Source organism: Lemur catta, chromosome 8 (assembly GCF_020740605.2).
Source record: "Lemur catta isolate mLemCat1 chromosome 8, mLemCat1.pri, whole genome shotgun sequence".
Taxonomy (NCBI): domain Eukaryota; kingdom Metazoa; phylum Chordata; class Mammalia; order Primates; family Lemuridae; genus Lemur; species Lemur catta.
In genome coordinates this window covers 16,722,997-16,746,066 of record NC_059135.1, presented here as the reverse complement: position 1 = coordinate 16,746,066, position 23,070 = coordinate 16,722,997, and the positions used below count along the sequence as shown (strand labels likewise).

General features: G+C 47.9%; 2 protein-coding genes across 4 annotated transcripts; one reads left to right on the top strand and one right to left on the bottom strand.

The window, feature by feature from the left end:
- Positions 1-12,502: 12,502 nt before the first annotated feature.
- ZFAND2B (zinc finger AN1-type containing 2B) lies at positions 12,503-15,393 on the top strand. Of its 2 annotated transcripts, none has more exons than XM_045560039.1 (10): positions 12,503-12,591; positions 12,716-12,788; positions 13,052-13,146; positions 13,329-13,460; positions 13,596-13,747; positions 13,991-14,083; positions 14,162-14,222; positions 14,308-14,375; positions 14,712-14,784; positions 15,122-15,393. In XM_045560039.1, the coding sequence occupies exons 2-10, from the start codon at positions 12,734-12,736 to the stop codon at positions 15,167-15,169; spliced, it is 777 nt and encodes a 258-aa protein (XP_045415995.1). In that variant the 5' UTR covers positions 12,503-12,591; positions 12,716-12,733; the 3' UTR covers positions 15,170-15,393. The 2 variants fall into 2 exon arrangements, with proteins under 2 accessions (XP_045415995.1, XP_045415996.1); XM_045560040.1 differs by having other exon boundaries at positions 15,019-15,393.
- Positions 15,394-15,516: 123 nt separating this feature from the next.
- On the bottom strand, positions 15,517-22,963 carry ABCB6 (ATP binding cassette subfamily B member 6 (Langereis blood group)). 2 transcript variants are annotated; one of them, XM_045560022.1, is made up of 19 exons: positions 22,096-22,963; positions 21,589-21,726; positions 21,156-21,336; positions 20,670-20,771; positions 20,300-20,483; positions 19,595-19,716; positions 18,974-19,083; positions 18,708-18,773; positions 18,414-18,539; positions 18,179-18,255; positions 18,027-18,090; positions 17,830-17,915; positions 17,576-17,633; positions 17,253-17,357; positions 16,670-16,844; positions 16,412-16,524; positions 16,087-16,181; positions 15,938-16,006; positions 15,517-15,795 (listed from the first exon to the last, which is right to left on the bottom strand). In XM_045560022.1, exons 1-19 carry the CDS (start codon positions 22,642-22,644, stop codon positions 15,684-15,686), a joined length of 2,532 nt encoding a protein of 843 aa, XP_045415978.1. In that variant the 5' UTR covers positions 22,645-22,963; the 3' UTR covers positions 15,517-15,683. The 2 variants fall into 2 exon arrangements, 1 of the variants encoding a protein (XP_045415978.1); XR_006736971.1 differs by lacking the exons at positions 15,517-15,795; positions 15,938-16,006 and having other exon boundaries at positions 16,089-16,181; positions 16,412-16,573.
- Positions 22,964-23,070: the final 107 nt, after the last annotated feature.

Sequence of the window (23,070 nt, the reverse complement as noted above, 5' to 3'; positions counted from 1 at the left end):
GAAAACAGTTGTGACTAAACTATTTAGACTCTTAACTAAATATTTTGATCAAAAATCCAATTACAGGCTGGGCGCGGTGGCTCACGCCTGTAATCCTAGCACTCTGGGAGGCTGAGGCTGGAGGATCGCTCGAGGTCAGGAGTTTGAGACCAGCCTGAGCAAGAGCAAGACCCTGTCTCTACTAAAAAAAATGGAAAGAAATTAGCTGGACATCTAAAAACATATAGAGAAAAAATTAGCTGAGCATGGTGGCACATGCCTGTAGTCCCAGCTACTCGGGAAGCTGAGGCAGAAGGATTGCTTGAGCCCAGGAGTTTGAGGTTGTTGTGAGCTATGCTGATGCCACGGCACTCTAGCCTGGGCAACAGAGTGAGATGCTGTCTCAAAAAAAAAAAAAAAAAAACAGATCCACCTCTTGAATGGAGAAAAATCGAAGGATTTGTGGACATTTTGAAATCACCACATCAAGTTTGCCCGGAAATTATGTTAAAGGATTTGAACTGACAATCTACATATTAAAAAAATAATAAAGGTAATTTATCAACACATGGGAGATGAAAACATTTAGTAATAACTAAAGAAATACACAAACAAGTAATAATATACATTTGTTAATTATTTAGTATGTATCAGTCATAGAATTAAGTGCTTTACATGTGTCATTTAATCTTCACCACTACACGTTGATGTAGGAACTAATTTTTTCCTCATTTTACAGATGAGTAAATTGAGGCTTAGTGAAGAAAAATGACTTGCCAAAGTCACACAGCTGGTTGTGATTACAGCACTGTTTTTCAGTATTCTGGTATTCCCATATATCCTCATATTTTAAAGTACCAAAATGGAATTTTAGTTGAGGTAAAATCATTCTGTCAGCATTAAAAAAAGAAATCTGAATTCTGGATCGTTTATAAATGAGGTACAGCTGCATTAAAATTTTGAACACACAAAGGTTCATTTGTTTAAAAGCATTGTTGCATTTCACAGACTTTGAGAGGAGGAAAAAATGTCAATAGACAAAATAAGCTTCTATTGCAAGAATAATTATCCTAGTTCAAAGACTCTTTAAACAAGTAGATGCAGGGACAGGACATATAAAATTAACATGGGTTCTCTGCATCAGAATCTCAATCTATAGTCAGTGAAATTAAAGAAGATGGATACAGATCAGTGATGTTCCTTTTAAAGCAAAAACTAGAGCTCACCAGAAATTAAGAAAAAAAAAATCACAACTGTACAGAGAAACAAAAAAAATTTGTTCAAAAAGATCTTCTTAAAGATATCAAACAAGAGGCCGGGCGCGGTGGCTCACACCTGTAATCCTAGCACTCTGGGAGGCCGAGGCGGGTGGATTGCTCGAGGTCAGGAGTTCGAGACCAGCCTGAGCAAGAGCAAGACCCCGTCTCTACTAAAAATAGAAAGAAATTATCTGGACAGCTAAAAATCTATATAGAAAAAATTAGCCGGGCATGGTGGCGCATGCCTGTAGTCCCAGCTACTCGGGAGGCTGAGGCAGGAGGATCTTTTGAGCCCAGGAGTTTGAGGTTGCTGTGAGCTAGGCTGATGCCACGGCACTCACTGTAGCCCGGGCAACAAAGTGAGACTCTGTCTCAATAAAAAAAAAAAAAAAAAGATATCAAACAAGAGATGAGATTATTTGAACACGAATGAATCAAATAACTATATGTGAAGTTAGATCACAACCATCCATCCCCTCACCAACCTCCCAAGTAGTATAACACCAGAAAGTGCTATTTAGTAGCTAGAAAAATTTCCACAAAGAATATATTTGCAACTTAACAGTTTACACCTTTATATATTTTCTTTAAGGGGCCACTATTTTCAGAAGAGCAAATGATATTATTTTTAATTATTTATGATTGTATTTTAATTTTTATTGGTATTTTTTTACTTTAAAATAATATTTTACTTTAATATGCTAATGTTTATATTAAAATAATAATGTATACTTAACATTCATATTTTAAACTTACATTTTTACATTTGGTTTTATATATATAAAGATATATACATATGTTTGTCTTTCAAAGGTATTAAGCAATTTTACTTCTTTTTAAAGCATTTTGCTTTAAAAATAAATGACCGTTTTATATAAAACAAATACTGAAATACCAGTGAAGTCATTATGCTTGGCTCTCTCAATCTCTAGCAACTAGTTATTATTGGCACTGGGATTTGAACTTAGAATAGTTCCAGCTTTAAACAGTACTGTTGTTAAAAAACCCTGATTTAGATGAATTACCACCCCACCCCCACCAGGTAGTTGTTTGGGGGGGGGGGATCCTGTTCATTGTATAATGTTTAGCAGCATCCTTGGCTGTTTGTCACCCATTAGATTCCAACAGCAGCCTCCACCCTACCTGATCCTCCCGACCCACCCCTGCTTGGCCAAGCCTGTGACAACCAAAGTGTCTCCAGACATTGCCAAATGTCCCCTGGAGGCAAAATTGCCTCCCGTGGAGAAACACTGATCTAAATTTTACAGCCCTCTGTATATATGGAAAGAATACCACACTTGGAAGCAAGAGGTGACTTTGACTCTTAGTTTCACCACCTGCATATAAATGTTTATAGGCATTCATTTGAAAACAATGCAAGCATCACCTAGCTGCCTGGCTGTTCAGGTGCTCCTCTCTCCCCATTTCCTCTCTAACTGGAAATTCCAACCATAGGGCAGCACATATTTGGAACCGTCCATTCTCATTTCTCTCTCCTTTGCATTTGCATCTCATCGGGAATGTGTTTCTATGCTTTTCAAAGGGCCATCTCTGGCTCACTCTTCAAGACTAAGGTCAGACAAGCAGGCCCCCGAAAGGTAGAGGTGGCTAGCTCCAAGGCAGGAGACGTAGAAAACGATTAAAGACTCGAAACCACTAGTGCCTTGGATTCAATGTCAAGGGAACCCATCAACTTTACTGAGGATGAGGCTAATTCTGGCTGAGGGAAAACAAAAGCAAACAGGAAGTTTCTCAGAAAGTAAGATTAAGGAATGCAGTTCACATCTGACATGTGAAAGCAGGTTTGGAGAGACAGGATACAAATAAGGCTTGGGTTCCTTGAAAACAGATTCCCAACAAATGATACAGGGTAGGCTGGGGAAAGGGTGCAGGCAGCCTCCGTCCTCTTACCAGGCAGTTAAGGGTTTGAGTCAGTGACTGCACCCCTCATTTTCACCCAGTGGAAAAGAGGGAGCCACCCAGGACCAGCCACACCCCCTATTCCCCTGCAACCGGCACAAAGGCATGGTCCCTCACAGCCGGTCTCAGCCTGATCTTACCAGACTGATGTCCCCGAAGCGCTGAAAAGCCCCACGAAGCTTCAACAAAATCATTCAAAATGACAGCACAAGGAGATGAACATACCTAATAACACAGTATTTCTTACTATTGTCTTCCTCGTTTTTCTCCCACTGCCTCATGCAACACACACTGCCCCTCCATTTTTTTGTCTCACTGCCCTGAACTCTCCCAACCCCACCTGTTCCGAGCTTCCTCTCCAGGTCAGCTCCTTTCCCTACAAACATCTCCCTCTTCCCTCTCCAAAATCGGTTCTGTACTCTGGCGTTTAACTCTCAGTCCTTTCCAACTTACATCAGTATAGTCCTGGCTTTCTCAGGTTCCCAGATCAACCCATCACCCTTTTCAGCACAAAAAAGGCTCGGGATCCCCCAGAAACACAGGCCTCTCCTTGGAAGATGGGGGAGGGTAGAGGGTGGCAATACTTGGATATTCAAGTTTCAAGTCACGGAATATAAAAATCTTCAGATGCCTCTCACGGCAGGACTTCATCTCCTGATAATAGCCCCCTCTTGTGGCTTTCTAGCCTCTACTTTTTCTTTGAATCACTTCCTCTCATCCATTTTCTTTTCTGGGCACTCCTATTCCTAAAATCTTGAAACTCCTGGGCTAATAATTTGGTTTTCTTATCTTCCCCTCCCCTCCATTTTTCCACTCCTTTATATTTTTTGTTCCACTTCCTAAAATATTTTCTCAACTTCATGTTGCAACCATTCTTTGGAATATATATTTTTGTGATTATATATCTTTCATTTCTAAGAGCTTTTTTTATTTTCTGAATATCCCTTTTTATAGTTTCTTGCTCTTGTGCGTCAGATGAAAAATATGCTCTCTGAAGATAGTGTATTATTATTAATATGGTATATCTACTATGTGATATCAATTACATTTTTATGTTCCTTGGATTGTGCCTGTTTTCACCTCCACCCCCATTTGTGTCTTCATTTTGGTCTCTGTCTTTCATGGAAGAGGCTTCCCTCAAACCCTGGTTTGCTCCTTCATATTTGAGCAGAGGCTCTTAAAGGCCAACTGAATGCTAAGACTCATTAGTTGGCATCTTCCCTGCAGGGTGGCATGGCAGAGACAACCATTCTCTTGGGAACCCCCAATGCCAACATCTGTGGAACGTTTAGTCTGCCTGCTTCCCCCAGAGAAGCACCTGCAGTCTCCTGCCAGGGGCCGTGAGCCTGGCTGCCAGGCTCCTAGAAGCCAGGCAACAGGAGTCTGAGGTTCCTCCTCTACCCACTCAGTCGCGTCTGAGGACCTGAAGCCCAGCGTCCTTCTGCCTCTCTCTCTGTCCCTCCTGCCCTTTGCTGGGGTAGAAGACAAGCAATCACTGGCTGCCCAGGCTAGAGAAAGGAACCTGGGATCTAACTGCTCCTTATATAGACTTTAAATTTTAACTCACCCTTCTGTTTCTATCCCCTCCTTCTGCCCCTACCTTCATAAGCACTGGATGCTCCCAGTCCCGGGCATTTCTGTGGCCCTGCAGTCCCCATGGGCCTGGTCCCTGTGGTGTGCATTTAGGTTTCAGCTTCCTGGGATCCCCAGTGTTTTAGCCCTCTTCCATTAGTTTTCTAGCTTCCAAATGTTTTTGTCATATCTTCATGTATCGTTTCACTTCTGTTCTTCTTATTGTCTTACTGCTACTTTAGTGGGGTTTGAGAAGGGAGCAAACATGAAATGTGTGGAAAGTGCCTCTTCCACCTTCCTGGCCTCTGTGTGCTCCGTCTTCTCTGTGCTTCACTTGTGAGGGTCATCCGTAACCTTGGCAATGCTCTCCCCACGTTCCTCCTCTGGCCGGAGTGCCTTTGACTTCTTGTCTGCCTGGAGAACTCTCACTGTCTGTCCCCAGCCTCACTCCTGGACATTACTGGCTCCCATTTCTGTGTCCCACAGCCTTCTGTACACCCATTAAAGCTTGGTTTTTCAACCTGGGTAGGGGGAGACATGAAATTAGTTGACCACGAAATAATTCAGTAGACCTTAAACATTTATGTTATAGTTATATATATTGGGAGGAGCTGTAAGATGTACTTCTTTGTTTTTTTTTTTTTGTTTGTTTGTTTGTTTTTTGAGACAAGGTCTTGCTCTGTCACCCAGGGTGGAGTGCAGTGGCAAGATCATAGCTCACTGTAACCTCAAACTCCTGGCCTCATGTGATTCTCCTCCTGCCTCAGCCTCCTGAGTAGCTGACACTACAGGCATGCACCACCATGCCCAGTTAATTTTTTAAAATTTTTGTGGAGACAGTCTCACTATGTTGCCCAGGCTGGTCTTGAACTCCTGGCCTCAAGCAATCCTCCCACCTTGTCCCCCAAAAGTGCTGGTATTACAGGTGTGAGTCACTGCTCTTGGGCTCTCACTTTGAATTAGTTGTTTATGTGTCTTTACTACTAGACATTGAACAACTTTGGCGTGAGGACCATGAGTTAATCACCTTCCCTATGCCCTATTCACTGTCCCTATGTTCACCTTCCCTATGTCTGGGCTTGTAGGCCTAGAATAAGATCTGACAAGGTTCAGTTAATATTTAGTGGATTGAATTGAATATATATGAAATCACTGTGTAACCTGTAAAGTCATATGAATTTGAACTATTTGGCTAAACTAGGAGTCTAAAATTAGCTCACAGGAGAGCTAGGGCATCTGAGGACAAGTGGCTGAGTATTGTCACAAAGATTGTATATCATATACCTGCAAGAGCAAGGCAGGCCTCTGGGAAGGCAGAGCCATGCTAGCCTACTAATCTCCTGGGATCTGAAACCAGCTCCAGTTAAAGAGCTTTCCCATCCTGGTTATCTCCCTTAGATATTCAAATACCTTGCACTGATAAAGTGTTTGATTATTGATAACCCATGGAGAGATTTTGGATTTTCCACAAACATTCTGGGGAAAATCACCACTTAAAATTTCTCTTTTCAGTTGTTGAGGAGGCTATAGAGATTTTTGGGAGGTGATGTATAATGGAAAGACTGTAGGACTCACAGCAATACAAAACTTTGGGTCCAGATTCTGTCTCCATAAGCCAGTAACCTAATCTCTCTCAAAATCAGTTTTATTATGTGAAAAATGGGGACACCTGGTACCGACTTCAAAAGGTTTTCCTGGGGGATTGAGTAAGCTAACACATGAGTAAGAGTGGGACATGACACTTAACAAGCGTTTGTTTTTTCTTTCCCTTTCTTTATGCACTGTTTCTCTAAGAATCAATTGTAGGGGAGGAAAACCACCGAGACAGACACCATTAAACTAATATTCAGGTAGAATTGGGGCCAAGAATTGGGGCATTGCTGGCCATCTTCACTTTGATCTTGTCTACTTCAGACTTGTTGAAGCTGAAATAAGAGGTGTCTGGCATTGCCTACACCTGCTAATTTGCAGAGGAGCCAATGTCTGTTGTTCCAATGAGAGGCTACAGCTCAGAGTTACCCACAGCTGAAGCACAAAGCCGGTTGGCAGGTCTGAATATGCTTTGTTGGTCTACAATAAAAGAGACTTAAGCAATGCTCAATTGTTAATTGATATCATCAGAAACAGCTTATTCAAGTTGCAAACTGTTATTGGATTTCTCTCAGTGTTCTTTATTCCTTTATTCAGGAAGCAAGGAACCTACATCCAAACTATGTATTGGGGAATGGTGACTGGTTTGGGGATCATTGTTTTTACATCTTGGGAAGACAGTACCTACCACTCAGTGAGAAAGAAAGCCCCTGGGCAGTTAGTTAATCAGCATGGATAGCTTAGTCTGGACTATAACCTGTCAGTTGGGAAATGTTTTGTCTGAGAAAACAGATACTGTGAGAGCTTCACTCTCTCTTGCGGCCACTGGGGTTTCTGAGGTAAGTCTGTTATGACAGTTAAAACATTCTGGCTCATGCTCAAGAGAGAGTTCCAAAGATTTTATATTTTGACTTCTCCAAGGCATTGGTTATCTGAGCATTTGTAGAGTGGGTGCGGGGAGAGAGGCAGTATTTGTCTTTGTTTAGTCTGCACCATACAAGGTTCCTTAGACTGGAAGTCTGTAATTCTAAAGCCACTCATGAATGTAGACAGAGAAAAATATGAATAAATAAACTTCTTGAAACCAAATGATTATAGTGTGACTTGAAAAGAAATATTTAAAATCTAGATAGTTATATGTTAAAACGAAATAAAAGCATTTATAAGGTCCTGGAAGTAATTTAAAACAAAAACAAGGAACAAGGATATTAATGCAGTATAATATCACCATATCAGGAGTGTTCCAGAGCTCTGAGGAGAGGGTCTCCAAGGTTGATAGGGGAGCTCAGTGATTATTCCACTGCTACCGCCATAGCCACTACCATATGTAGACAATAAACTGGCAAAAAGTTCCAACTGAGTGAATCAAATGCCCATTTTTATTAAGATAAATTACAATAACAGCTATATTTGAAAAGAAGCTTTGGGTTGCAAAATATAGAAAACTTTGCTAATGAAGAGTTCAGATGTGGTGTCCATGTAACAGAAGTAAGGGTCTGAAAAAGGGCAATATGTTTTACGAGTTGTTTCTTTAAAACTCTTCAAAAACATAAAATAAAATAAAACTCTTCACTCTTTTTGAGGAGTGAAAACCTGCATTCCTGCCTGGGGCAGAGGAATGTTCTTTGTTCTTTGTTCTAAATCATAGGACATGGTTCAACTGAATTGTCCGGGCAGAGGGCATGAGGTCATCTTCACTCTGACCAGGACCACCAACCATAGTTAAACAGCAGTAGCCCAAAGCTGAAAACCCCCTTTAAAAGCTCTGTATTTCTGCTGGGCGCGGTGGCTCATGCCTGTAATCCTAGCACTCTGGGAGGCCGAGGCAGGTGGATCGCTCGAGGTCAGGAGTTTGAGACCAGCCTGAGCAAGAGTGAGACCCCGTCTCTACCAAAAATAGAAAGAAATGATTTGGACAGCTAAAAATCTATATAGAAAAAATTAGCAGGGCATGGTGGCGCATGCCTGTAGTCCCAGCTACTCGGGAGGCTGAGGCAGGAGGATCACTTAAGCCCAGGAGTTTGAGGTTGCTGTGAGCTAGGCTGACGCCATGGCACTCACTCTAGCCCGGGCAACAGAGCGAGACTCTGTCTCAAAAAAAAAAAAAACATAAATAAATAAATAAAAATAAAAGCTCTGTATTTCTGCTTAAAGAGAGGACGATGGTTCTTTAAGAGGAGAGTCTGCCATCCTCCTCATTTGCTGCCAAATTAATAAAATTATCTTTCCTATTCCTCAAACCACATGTCCTCATTCTTCGTTCAGCTGAGGGGACAAGTACCGAACTTTTGGTAACACCCATGGGTGATTAATTCACCAGAGGCCCCAGATCTTTTCCACCTTTCTTCTCTGCCACCTACAGGATGCTGGCTTATCCCCTCTGCCTGGTTCTATTCATGGTCACAAAATGGCTGCCTGAGTGCTGGATGTCACAAGTAAAGTTCAGAGCAGAAATAAATTGTCATCAAACTAGATAGCAGGCACACCTAAATTTTTATTTATGTCATAAATGAGGGATCTGGTAAAGAATATAAAAAGTTCTGTATTGTTTTCTGGAAAGAAATACACACATCAATAAATGCAAAAAAATGACTATGTTAGATGCAAAACTGATTAACATTCTACAAGGCAAAAATACCATAACGCCTCTGGGGTTAATGTCTCCTCAAGGCCATACACCATAACACCACCTTATCAATTTCTGCAGGGTAACTTTACAGAGCTGTAAACTCTCTGTGCTTTTATCAGGAGTGGGTTGTTAGTCAAATATACTGTGACAACAGTTATATTCCCAGGAGTATCAGATGAAGGTCAAGTAGGCTTATTAGAAAAACTCTAGCATTATATGGAAGAAAAATACAACAATCATCATTTTATCTTTTGTATAATTTGGGATAACTTTTTCTTTCATGCACAGATTGTGGGAATAAGGGCAGTTTAATTGGCTTAGAGCTGTTGGGATTTTACAAATGGCAGGTTGAAACCCATTAATAGGATGGTGGGATGGGAAATCAATAGTGTATAGAAACCAACATTAAAAAAAATCAAATAGAACAGAATATCAGAATGTATTAAACACAGTAAGGTCAAGTATCAGTTTTGAGCCTGTGTGTATTGCATATAAAATGCAGTTTCTAATGTGGGTAATGGCTACAAAGTTTGAAAAACACTGACTTAGATCATTTAAGACTCATCCTGGAAGCTGCAAAGGGATCAGTGCAAACCATAATTGCTTGGAGCAGAATGATTAAGATCAGGGTACGGAAGATGGGGAATGGCTGCTGGCTAGACCACCAACAGAGTGGGCCTCCATACACTGCAAAATGGTACCTGATCCTATTTTCTCATCCTCAAAACTCAGGAGTGAAGATAAATGCCTTATACCAGGGGTGGGGAACACATTTTCGTGCTAGAAGGCTGCATTAATTTAGCTGGAATCAAATAAGGCCACATTCCAGAAACTTCAATTAGATATACTTAAAAATGTACATTATTTTGTAAAAATCTAACTACTATGTACTTAATAATTTCAAAAAGTTACAACTATTTGTTAATTTTAAAGTTAACTAACCTTTTAATGACTCTGTTGTGTCTACTTTTTGTCAGAAAGCATTTGAATATTTGGTTGCAGCATGGAGGTCCCCAGTTTCAGTTAAGCCTCTAGATGGGTATCAGTCATTTGTGACCTTAAGGGTATCTTGATTTGTGTTAGGTAGGAGAATGTAGATTCACAGTAATAAGTGATTGAAAAGCAAGAAAGCATTTTTCAGGCATGTTGCTAAAGGTGTGGGCATTCTACTGCATTTTTCTATATTTCACTTAGAGCTTTCTGAGCATCAAACAATGACTTTAAAAAGTCATCTACTAAGAGCTCCCTCAATCAATTCCATCTGTAGTTCTTTAGGTGCCTTGATTATATTAATTAGGTGAGGCCAAAATGCTAATTTGAGTGTGATGTCATAGTTCTCAAAGTCAGTGAGCCTTTCATTGTATTCTCCAATTAATAAGTCTATAACAGCTGCATATTGATTCACATATATTATCCTGCTCATCAATGACCTTTGCTGACTGGGCAAAGTCATCTGAAATTTCCTTTTGAAGAACAGGTGTTTTGAAAAAAGATAGCTTTTTACAAAATGCTTGGATTTTTTTGCCACATATCATATATACACTTAGTTTTACCTTGCAAAATATTTAAGTTGTTTTGATTTGACATAATATCACATAGAAATGCTGCGTTCCTAAAGAAATCTTTCAAAAATTCACATTGCTGATTCTGTTCTTCATAATTTTTAACTATCTGTTCTCTCAGAGATAAAATTTTGGCTAACACCTGTCCCTGCGATAGCCAATGCACTTTAGAATGATACACAAATCCACACTGAATACCTCATCCTTCAACTGCTAAAGGTGTTACAAAACAGACCATGCTGTGTTGTATTTGCACAAATGTAGTTAACAAAACTTACAACTTGTTGCAATGTATCACTTAAAATAGTAGCTTTAGCACAGAGATGTTGAAGGCTTTGGGAGGAGACAAAAGACTCAGAAAATTATATGACTTAAGCCCATTGGTGTGAGCTACAGGATCAATCTCTTTTTATGGACCTTACTGTGTCCAGAGTATTGCAGATAATCTATTTTCCTGTCCTTTGGTCAGTACGACAGTACGACAGTGTGGTAGGTGGCCATCCCATAGCTTTTATGTTACAGGCCTAACTGTATCGTGAACACTGATTCTCCTGGCCTCAATTCCAAATTCACAGGAAACAATCTGGCCAAATATAGCAGATGCTCCTGATGCTCTGTGGCCACATATGCTGGTCCCATCTCTGACTTTAGCTACTGCTGTAGTGGACAGCTCCTGTGAGCCCTGATGGCTTCTAGCTCAAAGCCCAGCCTCAGTATTTCTGTCTCAGGGCTTTTCCTAAAGCCACCGTAGTTTAATCAACTTGCACACAAGTGTGACAGGCACATGGGAGGACAGAGTGCAGGGCTTGGCAGATGACCCAAGTCAAGGCAATTGGGTACAGTCAGAGTTGAGATTAGAGCTCTGCTTCAGGAACAAAGTAAGACGGTTTTAACTTCCACTGGCCTTAGCACTGTGAGGATGGAAAAGCAGACACAGGCAGAAACAAAGCTAAAAGTTGGAGATAAAGGGCAAGATAGAGAGGGAGAAACTGACTCTTCATTTCCAATTGCAGCCTGGTTTATCTCTCCATTTTGGAGGACACTGCTCAACTCTGAGCTTATTTCACCTGTTTACTTGTCTCATGCCCAGAATTACAGGACGATAAGAGTGCAACCAACTCCACTCATGAGGGGCCAGAGACATGTGAAAAGCAAAACGTGCTGAAGCTGGAAGTTCTCAACCTGGAGCTCCTTAAGGTAAAAGGAAGACACCAATCTAATGACTTCCATGCTTCATTCAAGAAATATTTCATAAGCACTGGGAATATTCTAGGCTAGTGCTTTTCAAAGTATGGCATAAAGTTTGGTACATCTGTGTTAGAAATTCTTCAGGTGCTTCCTACTGAATCAGAAGCTCCAGGGCCCAAGAATCTGCATTTTAAACTAGCTCTGTCGGTGATTCCGATTCACACTCAAATCTGAGAAACACTGTTCTAGGCATTGTTAGGTGCTGGGCCCTAACACAGAACAAGGTAGACGTGGTCCCTAACGTCCCAGCATATTCCCAGCTGATTACAATGAGGTGATAAGGGTGCTAAACCAGAAGCAGGGAGATCCACATAGCAGCAGGTGCGCCTAGCTCAGACCGAGGAGGGCATCAAAGCTGAAATCTGGGGGAAGGATCTGCAGCTGTGGAGAGAAATCTATATGGCAGAGAAATATAGGAGTTGCCAGCTTGCGGAGAGTAAGTGCGTGCAGCGGTGGCCGTGAAAGAAATGGTCGGGGGGGAGGGTAGAGTGAAAAGAACCGCATTGTAAAAGACCCCAAACCACTCCAGCCCTCCATCCCCAAGACATCCGTCCTCGCTTTCACTGACCCTCTCGCTCGTCCCCGAGGCCTCAGAGAGACCCTTCGTAGAGCCATGCCGCGCCCAGAATCGCGGAGCCGCACAAGACCACCCACTCGCCTCGGGACGGCCCTTCAGCTCCCCGCCTCCCGGAGCGGGAAAGGGCGGGGCAGGCGCCCTCTCCAGCAGCCCGGCGATTGCGCGGGACGCGCCCGCCCTGCGTGATGACGTCAGCGCGCCCGCACGCGCCGAGGGAGGAGTGGGAGCCGTGGGCCGGCAGGGGCTGAGGCTCCGGTAACCCGGGCTGGGCGGGGGAGAGGAAGGGGCGGGGCAGGAAGCCCCTCAGAGTGCTGGGTCGCGGTCGGGACTGAGAGCGGGAGCCCTGGAGACGCTCAGCACTCGCTTCTGCTCTCCGCAGGCCCCGCCCGGTCTGGCGATGGAGTTTCCGGACCTCGGGGCTCACTGTTCGGAGCCGAGCTGTCAGCGCTTGGGTGAGGGGCGGAGCACGCGGGGGGCGGGGCCGAGCGGAAAGGGGCTTGGAATCGCAGGTGGGGCGAGGAGGGGGCTCCAGGGCTGGAAATGCCAGAGAAGGGCGGGGCTCGAAGTTGGGGGCGGTGGCTGAGGGGGCGTGGCTAAGGATATCCTGGACTAGGGCAGGGACGCAGTGTTGCAAACAGGGCTGTTTTCCTTCCCCTGAGTGGGAGACCTGAGTGAAAGGTCCCGGTGGACCTGCAATCTGACCGACTCCCTGCAGATTTTCTGCCGCTCAAGTGCGATGCCTGCTCTAGCATCTTCTGCGCAGACCATGTGGCCTACGCCCAGCATCACTGTGGATCTGCTTACCAAAAGGTGAGGGGGCGATCCTGAGAGTAAAAGCGGGCAGATGGAGGATGCATGCAGAAACTCCAAAATCTGTCTCCCTCACATTTCCTGTCTGTTATTGTCTTTCTGAGGCTCAATCAGTGTTGGGGAACATTGTTTTTTGTTGGACTGGGAGTGGGCCACAGACTGACCCCACCCCTTGATTATAGGATATCCAGGTACCTGTATGCCCCCTCTGTAATGTGCCTGTGCCTGTTGCCAGAGGGGAGCCCCCTGACCGCGCGGTGGGGGAGCACATTGACAGAGACTGCCGCTCTGATCCAGCTCAGCAAAAACGTAAGGTAAGCATTGTAGGGGTCAGCCGTGAACCAGCTGGGGCTACGGATGCCTGAAAACCTAAACAGCTAATTCCTATGATGGGGCTGGAAAAGGCAGTCGGAGTCTTGGCAGAGACAAATCTTCCCACTTCACCTCAGATCTTCACCAATAAGTGTGAGCGCTCTGGCTGCCGACAGCGGGAAATGATGAAACTGACCTGTGAACGCTGTGGCCGAAACTTCTGCATCAAGCACCGTCACCCACTGGACCATGATTGCTCCGGGGAGGGGCACCCAACCAGCCGGGCAGGGTAACTGCACCAAGTCTTCTACTTGCCTTTGGGATCATCCCATCCTTTTGGAACTGACTCAGCCCCTATAATTACAAGTTGGGAACCTTCAACCCTATTCCTGCTGGCTAGAGGAGTCTTTTGGCATCCTTTTCAAGTGCATGTTTTTCCAGACTGTTTGGAGGAACTCCCCACCCCCACCCCCCCACTTCCTGGGAAAGGTTTGTTCTTGGAGGCATGCCAAGAAGTGTCTCTGCCCTACAGACTTGCTGCCATCTCCAGAGCACAAGGTCTGGTTTCTACAAGCACCGTCCCCAGCCCAAGTCGGACCTTGCCTTCCTGTACCTCTCCCAGCAGGTAGGCCTGCTTGTTTGTCCTCTCCTCCCGTTTTTCCCTTCAGATCTCTGACCTCAACCTCTTAAATGTCTGCCATAGAGCCACAACCCAATCTCCACCCCGGACAGCCCCACCAGTGATTGCTTTGCAGAATGGCCTGGTGAGTTGGGCAGAGGTTGGATGAACACAAGCAAACACAGAGAGAGTAAAGTCCAAGGAAACTGGTCTTCTTTTTCCCTTTGCAGAGTGAGGATGAGGCTCTGCAACGAGCTCTGGAAATGTCCCTGGCAGAGACCAAACCCCAGGTTCCAAGGTACCTACTCTCTGGTGAAAGAGAGAGGGTAGGCTGTGGGCAAGGGCTCGGTTTGGAGGAAGGGAGGTGGGACCACTCTGACCCAATGCAAAACAATCATTGGCAACTTGGGCTCAAAATTAAGATGAACTGTATGACCTTTGACAGGTTCTTTAACCCATACAGCCTTCATTTCCTCTATAAAATGAGGACAATACTAATACCCACCTTGCAGGGTTGCTATGAAGATTGAGATAATGCCCAGAAGTGTCCAGCACCATGATGCCTAACACACACTGACCAGATGGTCAGTTTAGATATTACTGTCATCCAACTTAAGCTGTTCCCCCCTCCCAGTTCTCAGGAGGAAGAAGACCTAGCTTTAGCACAAGCTCTGTCAGCCAGTGAGGCAGAATACCAACGGCAGCAGGTATGAGGATGGGGTAAAGATGGGGTCCTGTGCTGAGAGGCAGTAAGAAGTTGAGGGTGGGGATTCTGGGGGTGGGGGTTCCTTAAGTGGTGGAGAGCTTTGGAATGGTAGGTATCCTTTTGTTTTCAGTTATGACTTCAGCCCATGCTGAGCTGAGCTCTGAAATGAGGGCCATCCCCTCATTTCCTTGACGTCATACCCTGTCTTCCCCTCCTTCCACTCTCCTTGCTCCAGGCCCAGAGCCGCAGCTTGAAGCCGTCCAACTGCAGCCTGTGCTAGGGCCCTGGGCTGGGGAGGGAGGCTCAGCTGAGGAGGACTGTGGCCCTCACACCTCTAGGGTACACAGGGAGAGGAGGCCCGGAGCAGCAGACACAAGCAGGAGTAATGCGGAGGTGGCCTCCAGGGAGCCTGTGGAAGGGCCTGCTATCGTTCCGGCTGCATGGGAGAGTGGCTAGCACCTGTTCCCTGGTAGGGCCCTCGGTGGATATGGCCAGGCCCCACCCTCAAACCCCTTCATCATGTCATCCCCCTAATGCTGGGGCTGCCCCCACTTGTAGGGGGCAGGGAGGGGCCTGGAAAAAAATAAAGGATCTTGGCAATCAATAAGACATGAAAGTGGTGTGTTTCTTTCTCTTCTCCAACCCAAAACAAAAGTCTTATCAAGAATGCTCACCTGACTTAAGGGTGAGGCCCACTGTGGTACCCCACACCACAAAGCTACAGTGATCCTCACACAGTCCATACTTTTATTTCCCCAAAACAGGCTTTTCTGAAAGGTCCCTTTCCCTCACTACACCTAACACCAAACCCCAAAACCAAGGTGAAATAAGCCAGGGAAAAGGGAGATAACTTATTCCTCTCTGAATTAGCCTTTGAGAAGGATGTGGCCACAACTTTTGTCACCGTGCCATTTCCTGGGGCTTAGTGTCTTCAGAGACTCCTTCTTGTCCCCGCTGCTGCAGCTGCCACATGTCAGCATACACCCCGCCTCTGGACAACAGAGCGTCGTGCCTGGGACAAGGAGGAAAGCATGAGCCCCCACCATCACTTTTACTCCAAGGGTCCTTGCCTCCAGCCCACAGAGGACAGAGGGGAAGGGCAGGGGAGATTCCCTCCAGAAGCCCTGGCCCCACTCATCCCGCCTGTCTCTTACTGTCCTCTCTCCACAATGCAGCCGTCCTTGATGACGAGGATCTGGTCAGCGTGGACCACAGTTGAGAGCCTGAAAAGTCAGATCAGTTACATACTACCCCAGCAAAGTGGGTCCACGCTGCCAGCTGCCCCGGTCCTGTAGTCCTGTACCTGTGTGCAACTACGATGGTGGTGCGGTTGGCACAGACTTTGGCCAAAGAAGCCTGGATGGTCCTCTCGTTAGATGTATCCAGCGCTGACGTTGCCTACAGAGAGGGTCTGGGTAAAACTGCTTCTGCCACTCAAAACCCCCAACGGAAGGAGGATGCAGGCTGTGCTGAGGCCTCAGGAATACACAAGAATTGGGCTTGAGAACTGTCAAGTGTTTCTGTGAAACATGGATTTGTGGTATCTGTCCTAGGGGGATATAGTGCCCAGCAGGAATGGCTTGGGCACGCACTGGAAGAAGGAGGGGAGAAAGTTGCCCAGGACTCACCTCATCCAGCAGAATGATGTCTGGAGCCTTGAGAATGGTGCGGGCAATGGCAACACGTTGTTTCTCCCCGCCACTAAGCTTCAGTCCCCGCTCGCCCACCTGCGTCTCGTACCCTGTGGGTATTGCCCACCGCCCTCAAGTCACACACCAGAGACATGGTTTCTGTGACCAGATGGACAAGGAAGGGATGGAACAGGGGTCAGAGGGACTAACAGGATAACACTGGGCAGGGGAGGGGACTCTGCAGAGGAACCTCACCTGCAGGGAAAGCCATAATAGTGTCATGGATGCCTGCAGCTTGAGCAGCAGCCTCGACCTCATCATTCCCAGCTGTGACACGGCCGTAGCGGATATTGTTGGCGATGGTGTCATTGAAGAGGACGGTGTCCTGGGGCACGACTCCGATATGAGACCGGAGAGAGATCTGGGTCACCTGGGGCCAAAAGACCACACACCCTGCCCTGTAAGATCTGCCCCCCAGGCCTGGGAGGATGGGCTCGCAGGAAGCCCATGGGATAAGAGACCCTGGGTAAGAATCCCACCATCACCACCCCAAATCCTAATGTGTGGGCAAACCACTCAACCTGTTTCCCCATCTAAAGAAAAGATATATATGCTTTCTCTACCTGCTTCACCAGACTGCTGCAGATCTTCGTTCTTTGTACAGCACCATACAAATCATTCACAGGACTGCTTTATTTGTGTGACTATAGGTTATATGGTACTAGAAAGGCCCCAGCTTTTTGCAGGGTTGACATCTCCTTCTACTCTCTGGACACCCAGCCCTTACTGGTCTTCCACACAGACCCCTAAATAACAGTCTTCTCCCAAGCAGCCTTACCTGTGAAATGTCCTGCCCATCTATTCGGATACAGCCAGAGTTGATGTCATAGAAGCGAAACAGCAGGCGTAAAATTGTGCTCTTCCCTGCCCCAGATGGACCCACCTGTTGCATTGGAAACAGAAGGGGAAATTCTCAGGCCCACTGGCTTTTAAGGCTCCCTCTCCAAGAGGCCACTAATATCCACGGAAACTGCAACATTCAATCCTGTTGCCCATGATGATGAGGCTCTCTGACTCCACAGCCCCGGGTCAAGAGCCACCATGGGCACTGAATGAGGGAAGCTTGAGGAACCTGAGCCAAGTGGCTGGGTCTCTTCTCACCAGGGCCAGCGTCTGACCAGGCATCACAGTGAAGGACATATCCTGCAGGGTCTCCCGCCTGCAAGGAAGCATGGGCACAGTCAGCAGGCCCCTTCCATCACCAGAGCTGCTAAGGGGCCCTGCCCCTCCCCTGCCCAAGCTCTTGTCCTAGGCCTGGTGGGCTGAGAAGCAGGGACTCAGAGCAGACAAGGGGCAGGAAGGCGGTGTGCAAACGGACCACAGGAAAGGAAAGAAGGCAAAGGGGGAGGGCTCACCCATCGGTGTAGCTGAAGTGCACATTTTCAAATTCAATCTGGCCCTTCTGAAAGTGAAGGGGCCCTGCCCCAGGAAGGTCCTTCACCTGGAAGAGAGCCACCCATGTGTGCTGCCATTATCGGCCTGGCATTCTCCAGGCACAAGAAACACCACACAGCTCCCTGTCCCCACACCCCACTCCTCTTTCTTCACTCACTTCTGCCTCCTCTTTCAGCAGGTCAAACATGTTCTCCATGTCGATGAAGTTGGTCTGGATCATCCTGCAAGAAGGGTGCTGGTTGGGGCTCCTCTGAGTAGCCAGGAAATAGCAGTGCACCCCGGACAGGTGAGGGCCAGGGGTCAGGTTACCTGTAGTAGGTGCCAAACCAGTTGAGGGGCATGTACAGCTGGATGATGTAGGTGCCAAAAAGCACAAAGTCTCCGACCTGTAGAAATCCAGGGAAGATGACCACATCACAGGGGGCCTGCAGGTTGCTCTTCCTATCACCCTGCCAACTTCCCACCCAAGAGCCTGGTGGCCCAAACATAGGCCCCAGGCCCCTCTTCCCTGTTCCCCACTCTTTTGTTCATGATCCTGCCTCACCTGTAGCTTCTGCTCAGTGACAAAGTATGCGCAAAGCAGGGAGCCGGCGAGGAGCCCGAATCCAATCACCAAGTTCTGAGTCTGATTTAGTACAACCAGTGAAGCGTTTGACTTCCACTCCAAACCCTGAGGGCAGTAACACAGGAGGGAGGAATGTCCCATAAACACTGACCACCACCACACCCACACCTGGGCAGGCACCTTCAACCTCACCACCCGAATTCTGCTCCTGGCCTTGAGAATTCCCCCCAGCCAGCTCAGTGCTCTCAGGAGGCCTCAAACTAGCATCCTCACCTGATATTTGATGATGGCCTCTCGATAGCGTTCCACTTCATAACCCTCGGCATTGTAATACTTCACCTGACGAATTCAAAACCACTGTTTGGCATGGGCACCGCACGTGGCACTTGGATCACTCCCTCCAGATCCCCAATCCCTCCTTCCTGATTCCAAACACCACACACAAATATCACACCCCCAGCTCCTCCTTAGCCCCAAGGGTCCCAGCCACACTCCTCTACATCTCCATGCCTCACACCACCGCCACTGGGGCCCGTTACCGTCTCAAAGTTTAGCAGAGAGTCCACGGCTCGTGCCCGGGTAGCATTCTCCTGTGTGTTCATAGCCCGGCGAAACTTGGCTCTCCACTCAGTGACCACAATGGTCAGGGCTGGAGAGTGACAGGAGGACGGGGAGGGAGAAGAGGACATCACCCCAACAGCAAAGACCAAATGTGAATGTCCACCACCTGCCAGGCATACAGTGAACCTGCACTAGAGCCCAGGGACCCAGATTCCAGGGGAGACAGCCTTGAGCTTGCTGAGGGAAGGAGCTGCATCCAAGACATCTTTGCAGCCTGCACACAAAGCCTCATGTGCAGAAAATGCTTTTGGTGAACACATGAAGACAAGCTGCATCTTGTCACATAAATGAGGTTCCTCTTTGACCTGCATCCACAGCGGGGACCTAATGTGACAAAGATGCACTTCCCCAGCCCTCCACCTAGGTTAAAGTTCAACTTGACAGAGGAAGAGACCCACCCATCACATAAGGAGCAGTAGGAGCCCATTCAAGTACACTGACCTATAGCCTTCCAAAGGTGGGTCACCTGATTAGGAGCAGAGTTCATGCCCAAGGGATGACAGTTCAGGGAGCTGGCATCACCCAGTGGTGCTACTCACAGAGGTAAAGACTCATGCACAGGAACACAATGAGGCCAAACCAGGCATTGAAGAACATGCTGAAGTAGATGATGCCGATGATGATGTCAGCCAATGTGGGGATGATGTTGAACACCAGGTAGCTAGGAGGGCCAGTCAAGCAACAAAGAAAGGTTCAGGGGCTCAGACCCAGCAACCCTGGCTCTAGGAGTTTCAGTGTAGTGTTTTGTTTTCAACAACAGACTGGAACCAATCTAAACTGATTCTACCCTCAAGAGGGAGATAACTAAATCAACCATAACATGCCCAACTACAGAATTCTCTGTATTGATTATAAGGAATGAGGAGATCTTCACGCACGGGTGAAAATATACCTCCATAACGTTTTGTTAATAAAGCAACACTGAGAATGACGCCCATGTCATGATACCATCTGTTTTAGGAAAAACCTCCACAACAGTGCACATATAGCATGTATGTAAACATATAAAAAAGCAAAATTTAACATACTAAACAGAATGCGAAGCTCTGGAGAAGTGAGCGAAGTTCAGAAGAGATTTGCTCTCTGTGTTATCTGGTTCATTGTGAGAGCATGTATACAATAATCCCGTAATTAGAAAAACACCAATGTTGGAGAGTCAGCTCCTCAGGCTTGGTCTATTCTCCTCCCGCCATGCCTGCCTCTCCAGCCCCACCCTCCCACAACCCTTTCCCCTGGGGTGGCACCTTAGCAGCCCTGTGACACTGGACGTGCCCCGGTCCACGATCCGCAGCACCTCCCCTGTGCGGCGCCCCAGGTGCCAGCGCAGTGAGAGCTCATGCAGGTGGGAGAAGAGGCGCAGCTCCACCCGCCGAGATGTGAACTGCTGCACCCGGATCCACAGGAACGTGCGCAGGTTGCTCACGAAGCCTGGAGGAAGCCGGGGGGAGGCCTCAGTAGGGCTTGAGGGCTGAGGGACATCAGCCCAGCACTAAGCTGTGAGAGATCTGAGAGCACAAAGGGGCCTGGGAGAGAAATGCTCCAAGAGGCATGATGGTAGGGGATGCCTGTGGGAGAGGCCAACGCCAAGCAGGGTCAGTGCAGAGTCTCTCATACCTGTGCTGCCAGTGCCACCCCCCTGGAGGAACTTGAGAAAGACATAGGTGGTAACAGTCCAGGCCAGGGAGCTCCAAGGTGCCTTCTCTGTCAGCAAGTTCACTGTAGAGAAAACGAGTCAGAACCAACTTATGGCACCCAGAACTGTCTTCAGGCAAAACTTCCCCAGACTCTTTCGGATCACCCAGTTCCCAACTCTGTCCCACCTCCCTAATTAAGGACCACCCAGACACTAGGCCAGTGGTCCCCAGTGGACTGGTTTCATGGAAAACAATTTTTCCACAGCTGGGGGGAGCCAAGGGGGGGATAGGGAGTGGCTATAAATACAGATGAAGCTTGCTCACCCACAGCTCACCTCCTGCTGTGCGGCCCAGTTCCTAACAAGCCACAAACTGTTACCAATCTGCAGCCCAGGGGTTGGGGACCACAGAACCAGGCCACTGAAGGACCAGCACACACTGAGCTGGCACTCCTTCTTCCCCTCACCAATGTCCCTGTAGAAGATGGGCACCAACAGGTTGAGTGCCCGTTCCAACCCCATGAGCCCCAGGCAGATGAGCACAACCAGCTGCAGAGCTGGACTCCCCCGAGGCCACAGGTAGCCACTCAGTAGGCGGAGCTTCCTGCCAAGGTCTCGCCAGGTAGACCCTTGGTCTGTTGAGTGAACCTAGGATGGTGAAACACACAGGAGAGGGGAGCTCAGCAATCAAAAAGTACACTAGCCAGAAACCCTCTAGGGAAAACATATGTGGTTACAGCTCCCAGGGTATCTTAGACCCATAAGTGATCCCTGATGGGGTCAGAAAAGCTAATATGTCACAAACTGAGATTTGGAAAAGTAGTAATTCATTATGAGGGAAAGGAATGATGACAGGGAATGAAATTAAGATAGACCCAGGATTCTGAAACTGAGGTATACCGGGCTCCTTTCTACATCTTGGTCCTCTTCATAAACCTGCAAGCTGTAGGACTGGGGACGAAGCCCAGGGGCCCAGAGACCCAGGATAAACAGCCCTCCAGAGACGACATATCGCAGCACCCACAGGCTAAACTGAACCTAGAATGAAACATATATAGGGGTACAATAAGCAGCAATGGGGGCCCAAGAGAGTATCACCAAGGGCCAAAATCCATTGTATTACCACTAATAACAGGGCTGCGGACTGGTATAGGGAACACACCCAGCTCCTCAGAAGGAGGAGCCTTTAAGCACTCAAAGGCTTAAAAAAAAAAAAAAAAAAAACCACAGTGACTCAGCACAGACACACCCCACCAGCTGGCTATCAGCTCCCAGCCTGCATTGACTTCTCCCTTCTCCTTTTCCTTAGAGGCATCCCAAAGCATGGAGCCAGTATAACCAGACATGCAGTAAGTCTTCCCAAGCCCTGCCATCAAATACTTCCCCTCTCCCCACAAGGTCCCTCACCTGCTGGCCCAAGTCCGCCCTTGCCCACCACCACTGCGGGCTGTTCCAAGACACCAGGGCCAAGTTCTCGGCTGCGAACGTCACAGTCCAGAGGAGCAGGAGACCTGGGCTGTGCCTCAACTTGATCCAGATGCCCATTGCCAGTCTCTGCCGTGCCTGGCTCCGTTCCACCACGAGCAGCCACAGACCACAGGCGCTGGCCAGACTCTCCAGTACGGAGGCCAGCAGTAGGTAGCTTGGCAGCCGGGCCCCCCGAGCAGTGCCCACCCGGCCAGCCAGGCGGGCCAGGGGCAGCGCCACCTGAAGTGCGGCCAGAAGCAGCTGCAGCACGTAGGGAGCTACACGAGGGCCAGCCCCTAAAGGCAGCGGGTCGGCGCCGGCGGGCTGCTCCCGACGCTTGCATGGAAGAGCCAGCACCAAGGCCAGAGCCCCTAGGGCCATCAGCGTGGAGGGCACGAGCGTGAAGAAGAAGCAGGGACTCAGGCCATGCTGAACCCAGGCCGGACCCACCGGCCCTTCGGCCTCGCAGTAGTTGCCCACAGTCACCATGGCAATGCGTGGACGCCGGCCGAGGCTGCGGGCACTGTGGAACCGGGGAATCGGACCGGCAACTCGGGGAGGGGAGCGGGTGCCGGGCTGTCTAGGGTCATGGAGCCGCTGGGCGCTAAGCAGCGGGGGTCGCTGGTGGGACGCACGTGGACCCGGCCTCACCGCCCACTCGCCTCGCGCACGCGCGCCGCCACGCACTCACGCAGGGCACGTACGCCGTCTCCGCCTGTCCCTCCCGGCTGGCAGCCCGGGACCCTTCTGCCAACTCCAGGCCCACAGGAATGCACGGCGCGGATCAGCGTCTCTCTCTCCGGCTACAGCCCCGCCCACTAGGCCGCCCCCAACCCCTAACCAGGGTCCCCATTGGCCAGATGTCTCCGAAGGGGCGGGGCACTGGTGCATGCCAGGAAGGCAAATTAGAGGGGC